General features: G+C 43.9%; 1 protein-coding gene across 1 annotated transcript in view; it reads left to right on the top strand.

Moving 5' to 3' along the window:
- ADGRV1 (adhesion G protein-coupled receptor V1) overlaps positions 1–25813 on the top strand; it is a 2003619-nt gene that overhangs the window by 1915693 nt on the left and 62113 nt on the right. The window contains exon 88 of the mRNA XM_069225272.1: positions 18574–18765. Within this exon, the coding sequence (XP_069081373.1) occupies positions 18574–18765 (192 nt within the window). The remainder of the gene's footprint in view (positions 1–18573; positions 18766–25813) is intronic.

The following is a 25813-nucleotide window of genomic DNA, read 5'->3' on the forward strand; positions in this document are numbered from 1 at the left end:
CTGAACAGAAACCATAATGGAAAGAAGGTGCATAATGGGTAAAACATGTCAACTTTGGAGTCTCTCTGTGGGGTGTGGAAAATGCTAATGTCCTCTTTCCCCATGGGCTGGGCCCTAAACGGAGGAGTCAGAATCCAGTCTTCCAATGTGTTTCTTGTCTTGTTTTTTTTAGCTTACCTTTGGGAAGTTCTGGCCCGGCAGCAAGCCAGTTGCACCAGTCCGTTCATGCCGAAGCCTGCAATAACTGTATTATAAGTCATATGCAGACCATGGGATGACTTTCGGGGCCTGGCAGACACCAGCTGTCGACGAGACAGACCTACCCGATTCTGATCCCAACTCCGATAGGCGCTCAGGTCATAGTAGAGCAGAGTTCATGGTGTGTTGTGAGGTCTCCAACACCACCCGCGCCTGCTCCTCTGCCTCATGATCCTGGAACAACTTTACCCCGATGATCATTGTTTGTGTTGTTGAGACCTAACCACCAGCCATTTCCCAGGATTCAACTCCTTGGGTGGATTCTGTACCAGTCCTTTAGCATGAGGCCAGAACCACACATCCTCCAGGGAGGGAAAGGTGTGAGCCGTCTCGCTGTTGACAACCCTGAGGTTTCCTGGGAAAATGAGTACATACTTAAGGTCCAATTCACAGAGGCATTGTTTGACTTTGGAGTAGGAGCCACAAAGCCCCTGCACTTCCATGGTAAAGTCAGGGTATGCCGTGATCACTGCATTGTCATATTGCCAGGAGCCTTTCTCACGGCGATGCTGTAGCAGCCGGTCACTGTTCTGATAATTAAGAAGTCGGGGTATGATGGGAAGCGGTGGGGCCCCCGGTGGTGCTGAGGGTCCGCTCAGTATCTGATGTGCCCTTTTTATGGGGAAGAATTTTGAATAATTCTACGCTGGGGGCCTGGGATCATTCAGAGAATCCCAGGAAGCTGACATTATTGCATCTAGAGCGCCCCTCGCATCTTCTGCTCTGCCGTGTAGGCTGGCCACTTCCTCCCCCCTGGTCTTCAGCTGCACCTGTGGCACCTGTACTGTAGGTCTCAACGTTGTGAGGGCTGACTCCATGTTGTCCACACGGTCAGCCAGCTTGTGGTGGTCAACAGATTCACATCTAATGAGACGGTATCAATCCAGGCCTCCAAAGAAGTTTTAAGGTCTAAAATGGCCTGCAACACCTTGCCAATTGGCTGGGATTGGTTCAGAGAGTTGCTTCGAGGTGATACAGAATGTCCAGGGTCCAGTCTACTGAAGCAGAGGATGTCGTTGTTTTGCCAGTGCTGTTAGGCAGTGGTTTGGCAGCCTTAGGTTTTACCATCATTATGGTCATTACAGGTCAGCCCGATGGCAGAGTGGAGAGGCTGGTATCAACAAACAGCCCCCAACCTGGGGCACAGGTTTGCAGGTCTGCCAGTTGAGAGTAGATGAGAGTGCGCCTGCAAGCTAAACAAAGCATATACCGTAGGTAGTATCAGATGCAAGCAGGGCCAATGAGTTTTCCCTTTATGCCAGGACTCCTGGATCCCCAGTCAGGGAGGACAATGCACAAGACTCAAGGTAAGTCACTTGGGGCCACATGTACGAAATACAGGTTTTGAGCCTCGCAAATCGTGGGTCAGAGCGACTTGCAATTTGTGAGTCGCAACACCTTATGTACAACAGTGTCAATGACACTGTTTGCGATTCGCAAGGGGTCGCAAATTACCTACCTCATGAACATTCATGAGGTAGGTCGCAATTTGCGACCCCATTGGGAATGGCCGCCCTCACAAGGATGGTGGCCTGCTGGATACAGCAGACCACCATGTCTGTGACAGATTTTAAATAAAGCAGTTTTTTTTGTTCTGAAATGCAGACCGTTTTCCTTAAATGAAAACGAGAATCATTTCAAAAACAAAAAATGAAAAGTTTTGTTTAAATTTTTTCAGAGCAGGCAGTGGTCCACAGGACCACTGCCTGCTCTGAAAAAATGTTTTTGCTGCCATTCACAAAGGGGAAGGAGTCCCATGGGGACCCCTTCCCGTTTGCGAATGAGTTAGGACCAGTTTGAAACTGATGCTAACTGCGATTGTTTTGCAACCGCATTCGCGGTCACAAAACAATCATACATGGGACTGCGACTCGCAATTAGGAAGGGAACACCACTTCCTAATTGCGACTCGCAAACCCTATTTGCGATGCGGTAAATAGATTACCGAATCGCAAAAATGGGTCTGTACATCCCAAATTGCCTTTTTCATGTTGCAAACGGACCGATTCGCTATTTGCAATGTACAAAATGCTTCGTACATATGGCCCCTGGTGCTAAGAACTACAATCCAGGCTCTGGAGGGGCAGATTAAAGCAACAAGAGCAAAATAAGTTCTTGTGCTGTGCGTTTGGCGCATAGGTCAAGGGCCTGTAGTCTAGCAAAGTCACTGTGTGTACGCAACCCCGCATTTAGGTGTAAGGAAATCACAGGTTGTGAATCTGGCAGTGCATTCTTAGGAGGCCCTACATGGGGGGGCCTGTGTTAGGCAATGGTGGAAAGCCGTTGATGAAACTGGAGCTGCACTCTGAGTATTACTGGCTTTGGTGATGGCCGCATTAAGCAATGTCCTTCTAATGACCTCCATGTGCAGTGACTCGCACCTTAGGCTTTTGGGCCCCCCGAGTATGGGGGACAGTACTCACTGCACCCTCATCAGTTGTAAAGTGTTGATAAATGTTCATGGGGAATCACAGCCAGCGATTTAAGGAACGTGTCCCCTGCAGGTAGAAGTAAGGCATGGGTCATACAAAGCTGGAGCCCATGGAGCATGTGGCACTATGAGGCAAAAGCAGGGATCACCGGCACACAGGTTCCAGCGCTCTCGACCAGGGAATCCAGAGGCAGCAGTTGTCAGCGGTGTCAGCGTCCTCACTCACCCCATCTTGGTGCTGGTCAGCAGGGAAACAGTTGCGCGGGCGCCGCTTCGGCTGCTCCAGTCAATCATGAATATTCTGCTTGCTCCTCCACAGTCTTTTTGTCTTACCATCTTTCTCTCCTTTTTTCTTGCTTTCCTTCATTCTTGCCTTCTTTCTTTCTTGCATTATTTCTTGCTTTCCTTATTTCTTTCTTGCCATTTCTTTCCTTCTTTGTTGCCTTCCTTTCCTTCCTTTTTGCCTTCCTTCCCTCTTGCCTTCTTTCTTTCTTGCATTATTTCTTGCCTTCTTTCCTTCTTTCTACCCTTTCTTTCCTTTTTCCTCTTTCTTTTCTTTCTTCCTTCATTCCTTCCTTCCTTCATTTCTTTCTGCCATCCGTCCATCCTTTTCTTTCTTTCCTTTCTGCTTTCTTTTATTGTTTCTTTCCTTCTTTCCTTCATTCTTTCTTTCTCAAAGGCAATTGGCTGACACCCAGTGACACATCAGTTGGCTTTTAGTCTCTGTTATACAAGACCTTTTGTTTTTACAAAAAGTGTGCGTAGGCCTGAGTTACTGATAGGGGTTTTCAGCAACACTTCATCTATTGTCTGTGGTTGTGTCATTCACATTTTCCTCCAACCGACTTGAGCATGCATCAAGGGGCAATGTCTCACCCCATTTCAGCCATTAGCTAACTTCACTATGAGTTACAGCATGCTACCCTTTCAGAAGGAGACCATCCACACACAAAGCAGTTTTCTTGAGTGCCAGAGAGTACTAAGGTAATGTGTGCTTTTTGGAAACCAAAAAAAAACTTTTGCCTTTAGTCAATTTTTTTTAGATTGACAAACGCCCAGCAGCTTTCCAAACAATAAAGGTTTGCAAAAGCCACGACAAAACAAAATATGAATTGCCAGAATGCTGGTGGACGACGGCAGACCAATTGGCTTTACCAGTGCGTGTTTTTGTTTTGCAGGCATGTTATGTTTCACAGAGAATCCACAGCAAAATTTAATGCTGGCATTTTTAGGTTTTACCTGAACAGTGTGCTGTCAGTAAAATCTATTGTTAATAAAAAATGCTTAAAAATGGGCTAAGAGACCACCCATTACTGACTAGTACTTACCATTGGGTGCATTACACGTCACTCTTGTTTCCTTGCTTCTTATTGGTCATGAATCCTGCTTCCTTCTGGCTGCTGGCCTCTTCCTGCTTTTCTCCTGGGGCTTCTGTGGGTACCATGGAGCATGGACCTATCACAGCTTCTAGTTTGCAGCCAATGTCCTTCTACTAGCCACGTGCTGCTTAAGGTACTTTATTTTTTACTTTTTGTCATGAACTCTGCAACAGTACATGTACTGTCTCTCAGCCCCACCCCTCCCTCCTCCAGCTACCCATTTCTGCTCCCTCCTCCCACACACCTTCTTGGTGTTGCCCCCCCCCCCCACCTGCTGCCGTTGTGTCTGTTCCCTCCCTCCACCCAGCACTTTTTTTTAGACATTTTGCTCAGCATCGATGGCTTCTCTGCAACATGGCTTAAAAAAGGTCTATGAAGCAATCCACGTCAGAGCGCTTTTTTCTCTAATTTAATTCACGTTGCACAGCAGTTTGCGCTGCTGTGCAACATGTCTAAAATATATTGACAAAGCCTATAGAACTGGCATAGACAAAACCTGTTGGGTTTGCCATTGATTGCTATGCTGCTTCTTATTCATGGGGCAGTTAGTCTCTCCACATTTTGTGTGGTTCTTTAATTTTTCTGAGGGGATTCTCATTGCTGGCTGCAGGTAGTGGTCACCTGTGCGCAGGCCATTGACAGACATGTTGTGAATTCGGCTTCCTTGACTCCAGGACAGCAGTGCCCAGGCACTGTGAGCAGAGGAAGTACTGAGTAGCCCGAAACCCATGCCAACGAGCAGTCAGCGTGTAATTTGCTTAGCTTTACTGGGCCCCAAAGCATTATGCTTTTGTCCTGACAGGTGTTATTGGCAGCAGGCACTCAGGTATGTTTCTCACCACATTAACCTGTTTGTTGGCTTTCGTTACTTTGCTTTTTGAGGGACTTCAGTTGCAACATGTTGGTTTGTTGCTTTCCTAGGCCTTGGGGTTTTGTCTTTGTGGGTGGTTTGCCAGCAAGCACTGGAATTGTATGTTTGTCTCAGTTCTGTTTCTCTCCAAGTCACAGATTGTTTCTGATTGTCTTTTTTCACTTTGATTTCTGAGGATCTAATCTGGTTTGTTTCTTTTTTCATAAGCCATGTTTGTTTTTCTTAGCGTGTGGTCCACTTCCCTACAATTTTACAAGTTATTTCTGGTCCCTGTGTGGAGTGTGTCTCTTGGGGCACACTCAATATATTTCTGCTCTTTAATTTGTTGCTTCTAGAAACACTCATCCTAAATGGCACTCAACAACAATGTAAATAAGCACCAGCAGTGCTTAATTTGAGCAAGTGGTTACAGGTCAGGTCCACCTGTGCTAATTTTTTGGGAACCAGCATTTATTTCTCCTCATCAAACTTTGACCAAGAGCAACTGCAAGGGAAAAACAGAATTAAGATGTACTCAGTACATAGCCTTGGTTTTTGGCACCCCGACTGGCCAGGAGTTTCCAAGTAAAACTTTGTGCTCTTGCAATTATGCTTCACTGCACCTATGTAGTATTCAACTTGCTTTTGCTGACGTCCTGAACGCAAAAAACAAGGCAGTACAGAATGTCTACCCATATGGTGTTGGTGGCAGAATTGCCCGTGGTAGCAACCAAGGAAGGCATTATTATTAATCGTCAAGTTGTAAGTAGGAACACTAATCAGTGGAAAGCTTACAGCATGAATTTGACAATAACAGCCCAGCAGAAGAAAGAATAATGAAAAAGTGATGAAGAGAATCAAAACTCAATGTGCAGCATAATTCCCAAATTCCTTCATCTGTCAGAGCCTTCTGTATTATCCAAAAGGCAACAACATGGTGTTTATGGCATCTTTGAACATGGCTGGACCACTTGAGAAGGCTGCAACACACAAAGCCCTCCCAGGGCATGCTCACTGGGGACATTGCTGCCCTTTTCCCACTGTCAAATCACTTGTCTGAAACTTACTCACTGTTGCCAGAAACTATATAGCTGTTTGCCCACATCTTAAGACTGTCAGGGGAGGTAAGTGCACCTTTGGACACTTTGGGGCAAAGTATCCACTTAAAAACACCATAGAAAATCTATAAGAAGAAAAAAACAGATGCAATTCAGCTGGCACACTGGGCACAATATGTGGTGGTATGGGCAGTATCAGTGTCTGAGCAGTGTTCTTCTTTGGCATCACCACTGCCAAGCAGTGACAGCTTGCAACAACTAACCATACCTAAAATTTTAAATACGTCAAATGAGAGAAGGCAACGTGTACTGCCTCAGCGTTATGCCCTCATGCTTGGATGTTGACTGAAATCCTGTTCCCATTTGCATTTGCAGAGGACTGTGTCTTTGGGTGGCTCATTACTTTCTTAGCACTGCAGTCGGAAGATACTAAGCTAAAATTGTTTCTTCAGGACAGCAGGACGAAACTTTACCTGCAGGTGGTGCACTATATTCTCTTCTTCCTTCTTCTTCTTCTTCTCCTTCTTCTCCCTCTTCTTCTTCTTCTTCTTCTTCTTCTTCTTCTTCTTCTTCTTCTTATTATTAATAAAAGACTTTGTATAGGACATAGCTGTCTAAAAAGGGTTTCCCAGCACTTCAGCAGGAAGGTAGGAACTTGCGGAATGAGAAGTGATCAGATTACCCAGGTTTTCAGATTTTCACACAAGAAAGTCAGTGACGGGCAGCTTCTCAGAGAACCGGGCAGGGTGTTCCACAGTTTAGTGTGACAAGAAGCAACCGCCCATGCGAGACAGTTTTACTCTGGGAACCAAACAGAGGTACCGGTTACTTGATCGGAGGGAGCAAGTTAGTTGTTATGGTACCACCAGTTCCTGTAGGTAAAGAGGACCAGTATTCAACTTAGATTTATGTACATAGCATAAGACTTTGAACTGTATACGTTTGTCCACTGTTAGCCAGTGAAGTTCGCGAAGGAGCCACAACATGTTTTGGAAGATGATAGACAAGCCTGGCGACAGAGTTCTGGATGACTTGTAGGGGTCTGATAGATGTCTTGCCTACCCCTAAATAGAGAATGTTTCCGTGGTCCAGTTTTGATCAAATCAAGGCCTGGATCACTGTCCTTTGGGCTGAGAAAAGGAGCATCCAGATGATATTTTTTCCACCATTTCAGGACCACGAAGCACGTAGAAGCTACCTTGGCGTTTTTGCGATTTCATTGACTGATTGACATCTAGCCAAAAATCTAGGTTCTTTACTTTGGAGACTGGTTCTGGGAGAGTGGATAAAGTCTCAGGCTAGTGTTGGGGTCACCATAGCAGGGGGTTGTATCCATCACCATCACCTCAGTCTTACTGCCATTAAGCTTTAAAGAGTTAGTGTTCATCCAGGTAGAGATCTTACGCAGACAAAAATTCATGGCATGGGAATTGTGGCCTTGTTCATATGACACAGAACAGATGATTTGAGTGTCATCTGTGTAGGAAAAGAGGGTAAGGCCGCAGCTTTCTACAATATCCCCGAGGGGACGAACATAGATATTTGATAACATCTGGCTTAAGGCCGATGCTTGAGGAACCCCAGAAGTAAGAGCATGAGTATTTGATGTAACGCTAGAAGAAAAGACTTGGAAAGTGCAATCTTTCAAGAAAGAGGTCATCCATGATAGAGCTGTCTCTTGGAAACCCAGGTTCACCAGTCTTTCTAATAGAATGGTATGTGAAACAGTCTCGAAGGCTGCACTAAGAATGAGTAGAATCAGCACAGCTGTTCTGCCATTATCCAGAAGATGTCTCAGATGTTCAGTGACTCCCAGAAGGGTGGATTCGGTACTGTGTTCCTCACTGAAGCATGACTGTGGTCGATGAAGAAAGTTTTGGGAGTCCACAAAGACCGTAAGCTGCGCGTTAACCTGTTTCTCCCCCAAAAAATTAAAAATGGGAAGCATTGGAATCAGTCTGAAGTTAGACCAATTTGAGGACTCCAAATTGGGCTTTTTTTAAGAGGGGCGGGACCATGGCATGCTTCCATGCTTAAGGAATGCATCCCTCTTTTAAGGAGGAGTTGAGGAGAACTGTCAGTAATAGAATCAGGTCAGGGCCTAAAGCCCATATTTATACTCGGTTTGCGCTGAATTAGTATCTTTTTTTTACGCTAATTCAGCGCAAACCTAACCCCATATTTATTCTTTGGCGCTAGACATGTCTAGCGCCAAAGTTATGGAGTTTACTTTATTTTCTGGAGGGGAAACCCTACCTTGCGTCAATTAGATGTTCCCGTCCAGAAAAGGATTTGGCCTTTGCGCCAAATTTATCTCCCCGCGCTAAAATCCAGCACAGGAGGATGGGGGCCTTAAAAAATGGCGCTTAACTTGCTTAGCACCATTATTTAACGTCTGAGACCATTGAAATTGTCCACAGGTGCCTTTCCCTGGCCCCAGGGACACCCCCACTCACACCAGGAGGACACCTAAGGATGGGGGACCCATCCCAGGTAATTCTAGGTGAGTATTTAATTTTTTTCCCAAACACCGCTCAGGGGCCCTGACTTGGGCCCCCTGCACGGCGCTGGCCCCAGTGGCCATGCCCAGGGGACATTCATCCCCTGGGCATGGCCATTAGGGTGGTGGGCATGGCTCCTGTCTTTACTAAGACAGGAGCCATGTCCATGGGGTTTGTGCACCAGAAAATGGCGCTACACTGCCTAGAGGCATTGTTTTGCCTCTAGACAGTGTAGCACCATAATTTGGTGTACAAGTCCCGGTTCCCCCTACGCCTCCCGGGCCCTTTTAGCGCCATTCCATACATATGGCGCCCGGCCGGCATCATGGAATGTCGATAGCCGGCGCTATACTTTTCGACGCAAACCTCGGCTAACGCAGGTTTACATCAAAAAGTATAAATATGGGCCTAAGTTTGGCTGGAGAAGGAGGGTCTTGAAGAGAGCCAGACTTTATGGAATGTAACAGGGTCTAAAAGAGAGATGTGTCCGGAGGAGCAAACGAGTTCAATTTTAAGAGTGGCTTGTGAAGCACGGATGTTATTTGCTTCGCACTTTGAACAATCCATCCGTGAGCTGTGGCTAGTTTTACCATAAGATTCACTCATCAAAACGGGGGAGAGAGAGTGTTATGTATCTGTCACCTTTTTTTTAATAAAGAAGTGTGCTAGTTTCTTACATTGTGACTGTGACAGCGAAGGGGAGGGAAATACATTACTGGGATCTGAGAATTCTGTAACTACTCTAAAAAGAGTTTCAAAACAGTTCTGTGAAGCTGTGATTTTATCTGAGTAAAACGTCACCAGGGCAGCTCCACATAGTGTGTGATAATGTTTTAGTACCACTTTGTACTTAAGTTTTTTATCCTCATCGTAGAATTTTCTCCAGGACCTTCCCAGAAGCTTACACCACTTGTCCTCCCCACCTAAAGCCTTTTTGAACCAGGGGGCAGGAGGGTGGAGTCTGGCTGAGGAGCTTGGTTTAACTGGCAAGATTGCATCCATGGAATCCCAGATCCAATCATTGATAATAGGTTGGTCTAGATTGACAGACTACACTAGGCTCTGTAAGGTGTCTAGAAGTTGGAAGTTGAGAGGAGAGAGATCTAATTTGGACCACTTTCTCATCATAGCCAGAGATCCAGCTGCAGCCGTGGAGGCTGTGAACATGTCTGAATGGAGAAAGGCAGTGTCAAGTGGTCGTACCAGAGTAGCAGCAGGGGGGATCAAAAGTAAGGCTCTTAATATTTGAGAAAATAGGATCCAAGAGATGTCCAACCTTATGTGGATACATAATTCATTAATCCAAGGTTCAAGGCACTAAGGTCCTCTATAAGGGCTGAGCCAAAGCTACAAGTTGGATCCTCCAGATGAGTATTTAAATCCCCAAGCAGCGTAAAATTGGCACATTTACAAATGTAGGGAGGTAGCAGATCAGGAACTAAAGAGCACCAGTTGCCAGCATACCCAGGAGGGCGGTAAATCCGAACACCGTATACGGTGAGATTATGGGACAGGCAGAGAAAAAACAATATGGCTTCACAGGCAGGGATAAGTTACTCCTTTATTTTACATTGATATTTCTCTTTAGAAATGATGGCTATCGCACCTCCTGTACTATAATTGCAATCCCATCTAACAATACAATCGCTCAGGGGTAGAGTGGTGATAACGTCAGGCAGTGAGGTCTCCTGAAGCCATGTTTCAGTAAGAAACAAGGCATTGGGGGCATTGTCCATTAACATTTTTTATAGGTGCTATTGATGTCTTGGCAGTGAGCGTCAATTAATGCTGTAGACGGAGAATTTATTATCTAATGCATTACAAGAGCCCGTAGCCTTATTCCTAGATGGACTAGGAGAGTAAGTACCATCTTTGCTGGTAGAGTTAGAAGAATTACTGTCTAAGATGAGCAAGAAGTTGTAATGAGTACACACTGTACAGGGGTTATTAGGAGTGCCTTTGGCTGGTCTGCTCAGAAGATCATTCTACTTGGATGGATAGATGCAGCGTTCCTGGCTCCTTGGCCTGAATGGGAGGAGATGGGCTTGCCTTTGCCACACTAAAGCATGCCCGCTGTACTCACCCACAGCGTGTCTATGCCAGGGCTGCTCTTAAATAAATGCTGTGCAGAGAAACTAGACTGATAGCTGTGTGGCAAAGAGGGCCTGTCAAAATTGCCTCTTTTTCTTAATGTAAGAAAGCGGGGCATTTGAACACGAGCACCATGCTAAAAATGTCACAACAAAGTATAGTGATAAAAAGAATTAAAAATACCTCCGGTCCCTCCCAGCAGAATGCCAATCGCAAAGCACAAAACAGGTAAATTTAAGATGAAAAACGTAGGGTTGCCACAAGACATATTCAGCAATGTGGATGATAAAAAGAATTAAAAAGACCCCTGACCCCTCCCAGCAAAATACCAATCACAAAGCACAAAATGGGTAAAATTAAGATGAAAAGAGTAGGGCTGTCACAAGACATATTCAGCAGTGTGGACCAAGATTTGGTGCACTTAACCGTGGACATATGAACAAGCATACAAAGCTCTGACTGCACTACTGTCACAGTGTACAGGGTGTCCAATGCTAGCAGTGTATCCTCCTCCCACTACAGCAACCCACATTGTTAAACAACACTCTACCTCCAGAATTTCACGCAATCATGCATAGCACTCCAGATGTAAAGATTTGGTTGGAAGGTGTGATGCATCTGTGACTACTGTTGCATTCCTTGTAGGTTGAGTTGGTGGTAGTTGCCAATGAGAGAAATGTCATTTATGCTCTAAACCTGATCACATGTGCCTATACCATTTTGTTCAACCTCATTGTTGGCCACCTGCTGAAGGATGCTGAAGTCTGAGAACTGCTGGTCTACACTTGTATAATCTTCTTACACTTTAGTCACTCAAACATTGTGCACAGTACCCTGTCCTTCTACTAGGAGAGGTAAGACCTACAGAGAAATTTTAAATGGCTACCAGCTGGAACTGTACATGCTGCAACAGCTTCAGGTTCAACAGCTTGCCATTCTAGAGTTCAGGGACTGTGTCTGCCTTGTTCACCTCTGAGCAGCACACTTCACATTCTGTACCTCAACCCAAACAGAGGAGTTCCTCACAAAGAAAGCTAGCCATGGAACGGAGGCTCTTTAGCTAAGTGCAGATGGAGACCAAGGTTCTCCTGGTGCTGCTGCATATGTGCGGTTGTGGTTGCCCTGTGTCCTTAACAGCTGTCCAGTGCTGGCCTTGTTTTTCTCCAACTGTGAGGGGGTGCTGTGCATTGGGGGGTGGCCAACTGCCCTGAATATGATAAACATTTATGTAAACAACAAGTATAAAATGGCTGCTCAGGGTGTAGTGAATCCTAGTTTGTTTTAACGGGTTAACAGGAGTTAGCTTAGCCATAGGCTTGTAAACTCGTGCCCCCGTCACCCAGTGACTTTTAACCTACTTAGCTTGCTCTGGCTTAGTCCATTTAATTATTTATTTCCTTTAAAATGGCGGCCTTGTTTATAGTTAAGCCACTTGTTATGGGTTCCATTATCAGTGTCACTGCGCCAAGGCGTCAAGATCAAGCACGAAAGACAAACATACAGTAGGCATTCACACTTAGGGATTTTCCCTCTCTATACTTTCGAGGGATTGTTGATATTAATTGCCGTCCCAAGCATGCCTGTTATCTATTGTTATGAATAACACTTATGTCAGGGGACCTTGTAGATCTGTATAAATACAACACACTTTTAGACAGATAATCAGAGGGATTCCGACCAGAGGGCATCGCCACCATCGCTGATACCGATGCTGCAGTCATCTTGACACTGATCCAGTCTTTGTGTCCCTGCGGAGTCTGAGATAGAGACCTCATTCCAAGGTAACGAGGGTTGGGGGCTCCTCTGATGGACACGGTCTTGGCAGATTAGGTTTAACGAACCCAGCTCCTCCTTTTAAGGTAGAAGGTTAGACCTACTCTCCTTAGGTTATTAGGGCTTATTCCATCTTTTAAATATACATACATTTTTATCTTATATTGCATAATGGTGGGGGTCTTTATAACAATGACTCTCCTCTTTACTATACTGTTGCTTGGTATATTCATTATCCTAATCATTGCAGTTCATGCAACTTATCACAAATTGCAGTTATGTTGAATAAAAACTATTATAACTTTACTGCATCTGTGTTATTGCCTTTGTTTGTATGAGACATTATAAATCTGTGAGAAAAGGGTAATTTCCATTTAACCACGACAACCCTGAGATATTGTATTTTGAGTCCATGCGTAAGCGACTGCTACAAATCACCTTTTACTATTGTGTTTTCGGTGAGGTACTGCTAGTAAGCCGGTAAGGTTTGGACAACAGTTACAAATAGTTGTAGGAAGAGACCTAGTCACCTACGAACTAAAGTACTGTCATCCTGAGACCAGCAGTCTTGCTCAAAGCAAGAGTCCAAATTATGACAAGGGGGACCACTGTTGTACTGGAAGAATAAAAAGGAGTCATGGCTCATCGTAGCATGTTTAATAGCCACCAGCCTGCCAATGTTCAGTCTGAGAGGTGGTCAAGCAATTCAGGGGGAAATATTGTAGGCAAAAGACTAGGGGTAACTGGAATTGGTAGAGTTGCATTCAGCAGAATTCTGTGGAATTACAGTAAAATTCAGTGGAATTCCAAGGGGCAGAGTGGGCACCACAAATGTGCAGTGCATATGCCTCAGTGTCCTTATATAAGCATGTAAGGGCACCACTGGTGAAGCAGCTGCGAACTAAACTCAAATAGTAAATCAACACAAAAGGTAACAGAGGAGGTTGCTTAGGGGTAGTTGGGGACTAAGACAAAAAGATCTAAACACCCTATGGTCTTTACTCCAGGGGCAAGATAAACTCCTCATTTAAAATGAAGTATTAAGGACCCTACCTGCCACCTTTTGAACATGCACTAGGTCTGGGAAGGAGCTTTCATCCAACTGCAGACGTAGCTGAGGAGGGTTTTGTATACTTTGAGCACAGTTTAATTCAGAACTTTCCTAAAACAAAAGCCACTCTTGTAAATAATTTACATTGCAACCGTTACTGTACTATAATAGTACTAAAGCTGAACACACACTTGACTATGGACGATCTCACAACTCAGTCGTCCTTGTGAGCATCAGAGCATGCCAAAAGCCCATGATTCATTCTTCAGCCATGTACCATAAATTGCACCCCACAGGTTTGGGAGCATCCTACCAACAATCTTTCACTGTTCTTGTGCTCCTATAGCGGGCCAAGCGTCCTAGCGTTAATATTGCACAGACCTACTATTGACTAATGGTAAGAAAAAGTGTGGTTCATTTTATAAAGCTGAATCCAAAATGGCAGTCTGAACTTACTAGCACATTAGCTTTTGTGTGACTCCAGATGGCCACCTACTCTTGTGTGATTCCAATATTTTCTCACATGGCTTAAAGGCAAGCCTGTGCAAGAGAGGACAGCCATGAGAACAGAGAGCAGTGTTGTGAATGTCCTTCAATCTTGGGACCGTATTGTTCAAGCCACAGTAAGTATAACCACAGAAACTACATCAACTGTGTTACAGTTGGACTTGAGAAAAGGCCACAGACAAACTATAGGAGACGGGGTAGAGGCCACTTCTTTCACGTTGTGCTGGTGGAATCTGTATTGGCGCTGCTGGTGTAAGAGGCACTGATGGTGCTCGCAGAACCAGTAATTGTGGTGCTGTTAGAAATGTTGGTAATGCTGGAGACCACTTCAGGCATTGTAAGTTGTGGTGGTGCCTCAAGTAGATGCTAAGGGGCACGTTTACTAAATTATAGTGCAATGCAGGTTAGCAACCTTTGCCCATATCTACAAGAAAATGGCCAGCTTGCGGCGCCACCCTGTGCCATTAGGAAAGTGCAGGGATGCATCATATTTACAGTAATACGACACACCCCTTTACTTTCCTCTGTGCTGGCGCACATTTGGCTGCCTAGCGCCAATGCAGGAACCCTTGCACTATGGTCGCAGGGATGATTGATTTTGGGCAGGAAGGGACAGCTTCCTGTGCATAAACAATCATCAATGGTGTTTTCCTACATTATGTGTGCTGCAGAAAGGACAAGAAACAAGGAGATCTTAAAGTGTTTCTCCTTGTGGTGCCACTTTTACGCCACCCCTAGGGTTGTGTAGGAATCTGACACATTCCCAAGTTTTTGAAGCCTTGTAAATCTTTGAATGTGTCAAATTCCATGGATGTTGCAAAACCCATAAAACATCCCTTTCACGCAGAGTAATGCGTCAGAAAAGTCAGAGCATCATAATAGTGACGCTCTGGCGATTGTGCAGCAGGGGCATTGTAAATATGCCCCAAAATTTGCTACATTGCGCTAAGGGGAGAAAGCAGGGCAGAACCATCATCCTTACTAAATACGACTTGGTGCTGCTCTCTCCTACAACTCTGGTGAACAAACAGGCTGCTTAGCACCACACACACACACACCTTTACAATGTAGTGCAAAGGCGTGTGCATGATGTTTAACAGACGTTTTGTACTAGAAGGTTAACCTTCTAGGATAAAATCCTAAACTTTGATACTTTTATTTACATTTCGCTCATTGGATGTGTAATGTACATTGCAGCGCACATGCAATGAGTAAAATGTACGAAGAAATAACTACATTTCTCCTACTTATTGCCTGCCTGAAAGAGACATTATTTTTTCACTTAAATCCAGGTCTGAAAATCTTTGGCAATCTAGATCTGGCTTCACATCAAAAACCATGGGTGGTAGTGTTGAAGCATCCAACTACTACCCATGGAACACCATCTTGATGCAAGACAGTAGCACTATTTGCACTAGTTCAATTGCAGCTTTCCAGGGCAAAAAACGTTTTGCACTGGAAGGTAAATATTTTATCGGGTCTTAGTATAGCTTGCATCACTGGTGCCTTTACAGCAGCTGTTGCTATCCATGATGTTGCTGGTATCCTCAGTGGTGCAGTGACTGTTGTTAGTGTCACTAGTGTTATTGCTGGTGCTATCACCCGTGTTGCTCCTGGGGATCGTACTGTCTCTGTCGCTGCTGCTGTAGATACCACTGCCATTGCTGCAGCTCCTCTTCTTATGTTCCTCAAGGGAGCCACTCCTCCTCCCCTTCACCTCCCTTCATGCATGATGCACTATTACTACGGAGCAAGATGACAACTGGCTGCATAAAAAGATGCCTTCTCAAGTACAACAACTGGTGACAATGCTGGTGCTAACAGTGAGAGGTCGATCTCTCCAAAGAGCAGCGGCAATGGGATTTGTTCTTCTCCATCTTCTGCTGAGGTGCTGGGACTGCTGTTTCCTTGGACAAGAGTGGTGCTTCCACTTCATGGAAAGAACAGAAACATCCTTCACATTAGCCATGCACTTGGCAGTCACCACAATAATGGAGAATATATAGAGCTGGTATCTGGCGTTGCACCAGAACAAAAGAGGAGGGAAGAAAAGGGACGTGGATGGAGAGAGGGATAGATAAGGTAGGAGAGAAGGGTGAGTAGAATTGGGAAAGAAGGGTAAGGAGAAGCAAAGCTGATCTCACAGTTGGTGGTCTAATGCTCCTGATGTGATCCTCGTCCTAGTCTTTTCTGGGCTCCTTTCTTGGTCCTCCGCCTGTGCTCTGGGATCGTCAAAGGTAAAAGGGTCGGAAGTGGGGGAAAGTGAGAGCTGCTAGACTTGTGCAGTCCTTCTCCTGGAGATGCAGCATCCCAGGCTTTGGCCATGCCCTGGATTGGTCCTTTGAGGGTCCTGTCTTAGAGAAAAGAAAGAGGGAGGAAGAGACGACAGGTGAGAAGTCATTCATTCATTTATTCCTTTAACACTTCATTACTATAGTTGAAGAGTGGGTTGACTTGTGGACGGACTCAGGGTTGGGGATGGTCTAACTGAAGTTTTCTTGTTCCTAAGATTGCTGCCTTTCCCTGATCTTGTCTTTTGCAAGAATCCACTTCATGTGGGATATGAAACCAGTGATACATTTGGATCAGTTGTGTGTTGCAGGAAAGGGTTCAGTTGATAACCCCTGCTCGGTGTTATCATCAATATCTTGTGACGATGGGGAAGTACAAATCACATTTTTAAGAGTGAAAATCCATTGTTTGTTAAAATAAAGGACTGCAAGACCTCTAGTTATGAAAAGCTGTTGACGGAGAGGGATATAAAGGGCAGCGGAAAATAAACGTTGCAGACTTAATAGGCTTTTTTGTTGCTGAAACACGTAGCAGAGTGTCCTTACTAGACCTAGTGGTGGTCATATTTTGCGACTTTTTGTACTCATGAAGGGGAGCATGATCTCTTCTATTAAAATGGCTCCGGAGCCTCGTTCTCTTTGCTTTTTAACATTTGCACTGAGTGCAGAACCAGACCTCTAGGATTCTCTTTCTTGGTGTAATTCTTCTTCGCCACACCCACTATTGAGGATCTTCTCTGTGACCCTCCCTTTTGGTTAACTAACTGCACAGACAGTAGTTTGCCAACCACACTCTGCATAATACTTCGTGTTTATGTTTTTTTTTTATGACTACACTAGATGTTGAGCTTCAATTTACCAGGTTATTCGGCCATTCCCGTCATCTTCTGCTGTCTGCATACCCTGGCTCACTGGGTGCTTATCTGATCATATTAATTGCTCAGCGTTTACGTGGCCTTTAGACCTGTCTTCTTAGAATGTTCAACAAATGTCACTTACGAGTTAGTGGCAACTTCAGGTGCTGTGCAAGCCCGGGACTATAGAAGGTACCATAAAATGGGCATCAAATCTCGAGATGCAAACAAAAAAATTACAGGGGGGCATTCGTGCTTTTGGAGTTCAGATAGCGTGCTTAAAATCGTAGGTCTATCCCTGCATCCACCCTTTAATATCAACACATAACACTAAATGGCTCTCCTCTTAAATTGTGGCAAAACGTAAATCATGAAGTTTTGGAAAAATATAAAGTCTTTTAAATTAATAAAAGAAAACTGTGAAAATTGTCAAGTCAGAGAATGCACACATTTTGGAATTCAATTTCATGGAAAGCCAGTTGGAAATGCTGGCCCTGATTACAAATGGCAACTTAACTCCAATTCGATAGAAGGAGTTAACTGCCCCATTAAAATTACGAGCTCTTCGGGATCACTGCTGATCTCTATTCTCATTCAGATTGGGATGGTGGGAGCAGCCTAAACCCCTATGTGAAAGTGAGTAATTACTAACAGAGATGGACCATGAATCACAAATTTCCCCTGTAATTCCTCATTTTCTTAGTGTACCCTCAGAGTCCAACTCCTAATGGCTGAGGGTGGGATAGTAATAATTTAGGACAATTACGTGGGCCACCTGTAATGAGGGCCTTCATGTCGAGAGTAAACACCACCATGTTTGCTGTGATGAACATATGTACCTATGGATGAAACATTATAGGCAAGTAGAATACTGCCGTTCAATAGACTATATTCATTCAGTGTGTCTTTTTAATTCACAACAACTCAAGACAAAATCCTTTCCTTGCGCGAGGGTCACTTATTGCAAAGAAGCAGCTTGTTTTGAAACAGGTTTGTGTGCACTAAAATGTCACGATCTTCCACATTCACGTGCCCCATTGTACCTGTTTCCTGTTCTGCATTTGCCTTAGGAGTCCACGAGGTTTCAAAGAGAATGGGTCATTGCTTACTTGCAAGTGGTGTCGGTGAACTGGCCAACTCCTTGTATGAATGTCGATCGTATGCACTGAGGAGCCTGTTTCTTTTTATGGAATCCTCTTTCAGTCCGGCCATATCTCTGTCTTCTGTGTAAATTCAATAAATCTTTCCCTGGAAGATGAAATGTTGTTTTTCCCTTTCCTGTGAGAGTCAGTGTGTTATTTTCCACGTGGACCTTATTTATTAACATTAGAAAAGTTACATGAAGGTGAGTAGGTAATCAATGTTGACAGTAAGATATATGGACCAGAAACTAACCAAGTGAGATGTGTAATTTCCTTAGGTTTTACTAAACTGTAGCCTCAGCAGGAACACAGACTGTGAAGTACTGTACGCAGTTTACTGTAGGTGTTTCTATTCACTGACTTTACAATCACAATTTTTCTTTTTAGGGGCTGTATGTGTTTGTGGTGTATTTTATTCTACACAACCAGCTCTGCTGCCCTACAAAAGCCAGCTACAGCATAGAAATGAATGGGCACTCGAGCCCGGGATCTGCCTTCTTCACACAGGGGAGCGGAATGCCTCCAGCAGGAGCCGAGATCAGCAAATCCACTCAGAACCTCATCAGTGCAATGGAGGAGGTAGGTACTTTAATATTCTCCTTGTACTGTACACCAGCCAGTGTTAAAGTGATGTCCTGAATGAATAGTTGTGATAATCAACATCAGTATACTGTTACCAGTTTCTGAAATTATATGATGCAAAATCTAGGCTGGATTACCCATCTACTGCAGAGGTTTTTATGTGTTACAGTGCCAATGCCAAGCCCCACCTGAAGAAAACATTTTCTAGACACAACCTTGTTAGCGCGTCAGACCTTAATAAGTAAACTTACAAGGGGACGCGATTAGGTCGATGAACCTTTTGACTCATATTAAGAAGTTCCTACAATAGTTCCAGTACATAACCAATAATCAATACATAATAATCGGCAATCATTATTAATCAATAAAATCAATAATCAATGGAGTCAGTAAATGACATGCACCATGACCTCTCAGACATGAATAACCACACCTTTAATAAAATGTAGTACGTTTATTTCCCTCATATTAACAATACTAAAGTCATGTAGATTAATCTCAAAATCAAATTAAACACATATAAGAACAATACTGGTTGTCCAAAGCGGAGGAAGAAACGCAATCTAACCAAAGCTTGAACCACAACACATTCTAAAGCAACAGTGCAAATCAATAATAGTCAGTTGTGATAAGGTTATAACGTACATAGAATTTCAGCAAGATAACTCATCAATCATTAGTCCCTGTAATTCGTCAGTCAATTTGAGTGCCCTCAGCTAACAGCACATTAGCATCAGCCTGTTGGGCTTCATGCAAAACAATTTAGAACACAAATTTAGGAAATCATCAAACTATGGCTCTATCAAGACAGCGCAGTTGGTACCTAGGAAGAAAAGGCATAAAATGCATAACAGTCACATTTTGTCATATCTACCTATCCACGATATGGGTCAGCAAGTAGAATCATCTTCGTCCTTAGGTCATCAATCGATCAGCAAAGCATCAGGCTCTCAGTCAGAGAGTATGAGCCCAATGACAGAAAGAATCTCAAATCTCTTCTAAAGTCTCTTCTTCTTCTCAAAATCACAGTAACTCTCCTGGCTAATTCTCAAATCTGAAAAATCTCAGTAATTCTCCTCTGTTGCGTTGTTATATCAAAGTTGCCTAAACTATCCCCTAAATCCCAATTGGTCAGTTAATCGTATGTTTATACTCTACCCAATAATATTTCTATACCAAATCTATGAATTCTAATATTTCACTCTTCTCATGAAGTTGATTGGTTCACTTTACGATGTCCTCATCATCCGGCTCGTCAAGTAAAAATATTGTTGCATTTTCAGCTCCAGTCAATGTCTTCATTGTTCTCGTCCTGGGAAAGTACATCTCACACACATTACATACAAGTTGTTACTCTAGCGGGAAAATCATCTCCTGTTAGTAGGTTCTCACAAAAAGCTTCTGTTAAGCACTTTTAACAGTACAATGGGCATTTCACAGTTTAGTTAATTCGGTCAGCATTTTTATTAACCGCTAGGAAATACAGCTTCTGCATGAGGCCTGGCAAAACTAGGCCAAGACACTCACTATGTTAAGGCTTGCAATTAATAAACTAGAGCATACTTCATAACCCTTAATATGACATATTACTACATTAATCTAGTACATTTTCAATATTTCATAAGTATTAAACATCAATTAGTACATTTCGTGAACACTAGTGGCCATTCTTCGAGGTCACGTTTTCAAATGCCTGCATTATTTTTCTCTATGTTATTCATTTTCTACAAAATTCATTATTCAAAATACGTAAACACTCATTAATAAATTTCTAATGAAAGCACCTGAGCTAGCAACCCCATTGTCCTTCAAACATTTGCAGGAGATTTTAAACCATGGTCATATGGAGGAGTTTTGGGGGAGAAGGCTTATTATCATTAGTTCAGTTTGTATTGTACTGGGCTAGTAGAGTTATTTGTGACAATTCTCCTCTCACTCATCTTATTTGTATATTTTCCATTGCCTCCTCTCTCTCTCCTTTCAACGTCCCTGGTGACCCTCTTTAGCTTCAATTGCACCTTCTCCATCTCTACCTACATCAGGGCCCACATTTCCTGTCACTGTTCCTCTGTACTGCCAGTGTCCATCTCTACAACAAATATTCACCACTGTTGTTACTGCCCACCTCTCTCATCAATGCCTATTACTAACATCAATGGCCATCTCTCCAGCCACTACCCGCTTTGCCTATGACTACAACGTTTCCTGCATTGTCCACTTCTCCTATCGCTGTCCACCTCCCTCAATGCTGTTCACCCCTCCTTCCTCCTAATGGTGTTCACTTCCTCTTCCTTCTGCTGTCACTGGCATCCATCTACTCTTTGAATCAGTGTCCACTTCTCAGCTCTCTGTCCATGTTTTCAGTCACATTCTAGAACACTCATCACGTTCTACTACTTTAATTGTTGTCCACCTTTTGTTAGTGCACCCTTCTCGATTTATTATTTATGTTTCCTGTCATTGCCTTTGTTTATTCTCTGCCCCTTCATCCCATTGTTTCACTTCACATCTCCTGTCAGCAACTGCCATAAACCTTAAAATGTTTTGGTCTCCTGTTGCTGGCCAACTCACCATCACTGACCTCTGTCCTGTCAGTGCCCATTTTGTATTATGCCTTTCACTGTCCCCTCTCTATCACCCCCTGATCTAGCATTAGTGCCCAAAGTCCAGTACTGCTAAATGGTTGATAGTGCTGAGAAAGATTCAGCCTAACATTTGGGTAATTCTTCCCGCATTCTACCAACCTGTGAAGGTCTTCAGCAGACGCATTGCTTCCCCAGTGCATAACCTATTCAGTGTTGTCTGTCTACCAATCAGTGCAATCACCTAAACTTTACTGTATGTATTGCCTTGTACGTCTGTGACTCCTCAACTCTGGCCTCTTGAATCATCTGAATCAGAGAGGCATTTTGAAAAAAACAAGCTCAACTGCTAATGCCTAAAGTGTACGTAAGCCACATAATGATGGTGCTAAACCTGTCACCATTTTGTGTGAGTTAGGCTTATTTTGAGCTCCTTGTAATTTACAATTGTTTTTATTCTGCTCACATTCAGCTTACAAAAATATACCAAGCTACTTTCATTGTTGTGAAAGTCAGGCCCCTTGAACATGTCACCACACCCACCCATGAAGGAGTGCCCCACTGTTTGAAGACAGCTGGTCTACAGAATAATAAAAATTCAGTCTGGCATTCAGGATATGTACCAGAAATATCTGCTTACAATCTAATTTGGGATGTGGAGACTTCTGTCAATATTTCCTATCATTTTATGACATTTTAAAAATAATTTATGTCTCATGGCAGGGATTTCTTGCAGAGAAGGTTCTGTCCCTATTTTCCCTCCTTCCTGCAAGTGCGCAATAGAAAGCTTTATACACGGTCTAAAAATGTAAATCATTCTGTATAATTGTTGTGGCACAGACCCCAATGCATTGTGCATTTTCACCAGTAAGGGATGCCCTAAGACTCTTTCTCCTCTTTGATAATATATATTTTAGCTCCACTTTTCATAATTTCAGGGTTTTGTTACAGTCCTGATTATTGGCAGCAACAGTGACATTTTTCTGCCCTTTTTAAGTTCAGATAAAGTTACCCAATTGTACTGCCGGACCTCACTTAAAAAATGTGCACAAAAGTAATTGTTATAGATCTCATTGGCTGCCACATTCAGGACCCAATTCACATAGTTAAGTTAGAGCTGAAGTCTAAGGGCATGATTCACAAAGGTAACGTTAGACCTGACAGCCTTAGGTTGGTCCCCCCCAACTTTTTGCCTGCCTTCCTCAATTTTCTGACATCTATTTTGCTGGCTCTAAGACTCTGTACACTTTACCACTGATAACCAGTACTAAAGTTTTGTGCCCTCTCCCCTAAATCATGGTAACATTGGCTTAACCCAAATTGGCATATTTAATGTACTTAGAAGTCCCTAATAAAGAGCAGTATGTGTGCCCAGGGCATGTATATCAAATGCTTTCTGTCGGCCTGCAGCACTGGTTGTGCCCCTCATTTAAGCAGCCCTCTAACCATGCCTCAAGTCTGCCATTGCAGAACCTGTGTGTGTAGTTTTACACTGCCATGTTGACCTGGCAAAATAACCCTTTTGCCTGGCCCAAACCTTCCCTTTATCTAGATATAAGTCACATCTAAGGTAGGCCCTGGACAGCCAAAGTGGCAAGGGGCAATGTACTTCAAAGGCAGGACATGTACTTTTAAGTTTTATATGTCCTCCCTGTACAGCAAGACCTATTTCTCCCATATGATAACATTGGGATTACCTTATTACATTTTATAAGTGTAATTCATAATCTGTAAGAGATACGTTTGTCAAGTTTGGTGTCTGTGGACTCACAATTTAAAACCACAACTTATGCTGAAGTCGGATTTTAAATTGTAGTTCTGAAAATGCCACTTTTAGAAAGTTGCCATTTCCTGTTTCAGTCGCTTGGTGTCTACTGCCTGTCCCCAATACACATTTGGGGTGGCGTGACAGCTGGGCTTGTGCATTCCCTCTAAACAGGCACACACAAAGGGAGCTTAGGTGTGACTGATGGGCCATCCTGGGCAGGATCGGAGGGAGGGGCTGACACACCTGAATGGGCAGTGTCCTGCACCACACAAAAGGCAGCATACCCTATGTATTGAGTCTAGAGACAGGACATGAAAGGAGGACCTCTGTGCACTTCAAAAAACGTTTTTTAAGTCACCCCACTTCAGAGGCACTTCTGGGTACAAGTACTGGACCTTTGACACCACCAACATAGTACACTTCTGGGCCTGTGGATACTCTGCCAGGAAGAAGCGCTGTTGTGCTGCTATAATGAATGCCACTCTGCTGAGCTGGTACTCTGCTGGACTCCTGCTTTGCTGAGCTGACCTGCTGCTCTCCTGCCTGGGAACAAGAAGGACTGGACCTGCATCTCTACATTTCAGAACCAAAGTAACTCCAAAGACTTGCTAGCTTGCCTCCTGTTTTCTGAAGTCTCAGAGACACAAACGACTTCCAACTCACCGGCTACAGCTTCTGGACCCCTCTTCAACCAGCTCCAGACCCCCAAGATGTGCCTTTCCAATCCTGGTCCCTTGAAAGTGTTTTTGGCTAATCAACCTGAAATCATGCTTTTTTGCTCTTTGTGACTGTGAACGGGACAGCTTGCACCAGAACTGCGTCACCTGACCAAAGAACAAGCATAATCCACCACAAGTTCATCTATTCACACTGCAAGTATCACTACTAGCGACCAGCCAGCCTGTCATTGAAGTCTAGCTGACTCTTCTGTCCATGGACCAGCGATGCTGTCCTTGCTCCCAGCAAACTTCTCCCCTATGAACAGGACACTTGGCTCAATGCTTGAGAAGGTAAAACTTCAGCTGGACTTACCTGGGACTGTATCTGACCCCTGCTCCCTCACGGTTGGCCTGGACTTTTGAATTAACCCAGTCCAACGTGTCCAGAGATCCCTGGTTGGCACTTTAAGCTTTTAAGCATTGTATTACTTTTTAATCTTTAAAAAATTGTATCTCGACTCCTACCATTCGGATGTTTGTAAATGTGGTCTTGTTTTGTTCATAAGATTAAGCTCGATTATGCTAACCAACTTTTGTGTCTTTTGTTGGGTGTTTTCACTAGTTTACTCCTTGAAGTGGTACTCAAATACTTTACGCATTGCCTCTTAAGTTAAGCCTGACCGCTCTGTGACAAGCTACCAGAAGGCGAGCACATGTTAATTTATGGTCTGTATTTGACTTACCCTGACTAGGATTGTGGTTCCTGCTTGAACATGGTGCATGCCTCTCAAATGTAGGCAAAAAACAAAAAGGTAGTAAATGGCAAAAAATTGCACATCTGAGTGGTGTCCGCAGTGGTAAGTATGCAACGTGGTATAATATGGCACGCGGCCAGATGCCCTACTACCTGAAGGCACAGTATAGTGTATACAAAATACGCAGCATATAATGAACAAAAATTACCACAGCACAATGTACAACTTAAGAAAGTACAAGTGAAAGCTTGTATGTAGCAGTTTCGTTAACGAACATTGTTGAGTGCTGTGGTCATTTTTGTTCATTATGGTGCATGTCTTTGCTAAGCAGAAACCTAGTTTCTCACAGGAAACTTACACTTTCATGTAAGTTTATGATTGCTTGCTATTCACAAAAGGGTTTACGAGTAGTATCTTTGTGAGTCTCTGCACCTAAAAAGACCTATTTTTTCATGTACAGAGACTTCGCAGTTGTAAAGATACTATTCTTAAAACCCTTTGTGAATAACAAACAATCGTAAACTTACATGAAAAGGTAAGTTTACCTTTGTGACTGAAGCCCTAAGACACCATTGCCTGATTGTGTGAGACATCTGTCCCAGGACGCCTGCAGTGTCCAGCAAGGGATGGGAGGAGAAGCCCTATGATGCCTGGAGCGCTGTATGGGTACTGCAAGCCCATGCTGCATGGGCTGCGCGTGGGTTAAGCCCAGGCCAATGGTGGGACCATCTTTTCTGTGTCATTGCCAGGAAGAGCCAGGCCACGTTTTGACATACATTTTGTCATCTGTTTCGTTGCTTGTATCTGCTTGATTCGCGGGGCATGGCCAACTGCCCAAGATGGCAGCAGCTTAATCATGAGGTTCTCGGACCAGGACCCCACAATCCACCCTGCCCTCCCCACAAGACATTGGACCATAAACCTGACTCCAGCAGGACCCCACAGTGGTGTGGTCCATTGATCGACTGTGGATCGATACAAAAGCAAGGAGAAAGCTGACTACAGCCCTGCTCAGAGTCAGGTCCCACTTTGCAGCAGGCACTATAATGAAAGGAGGCAATTTGGTCAGCGAATTCAATATGGCTTTTCAAGACAGCTCACCAGTTCCAGCTGATCACAGTACAGCTCATCGGACTCTGAATTGGCAGGCAATGCGGTGCTGTTCCCCACAATCATTCCACAGACGACACATGACATGCTGGGAGGAAGGCCGTAGGTATACCACATGACAATGCAATGGTGTGGGTCGTAGGACATGTAACCTTCACACTGCTTACCTGA

Source organism: Pleurodeles waltl, chromosome 1_1, assembly GCF_031143425.1.
Source record: "Pleurodeles waltl isolate 20211129_DDA chromosome 1_1, aPleWal1.hap1.20221129, whole genome shotgun sequence".
In the NCBI taxonomy this organism is placed as follows: domain Eukaryota; kingdom Metazoa; phylum Chordata; class Amphibia; order Caudata; family Salamandridae; genus Pleurodeles; species Pleurodeles waltl.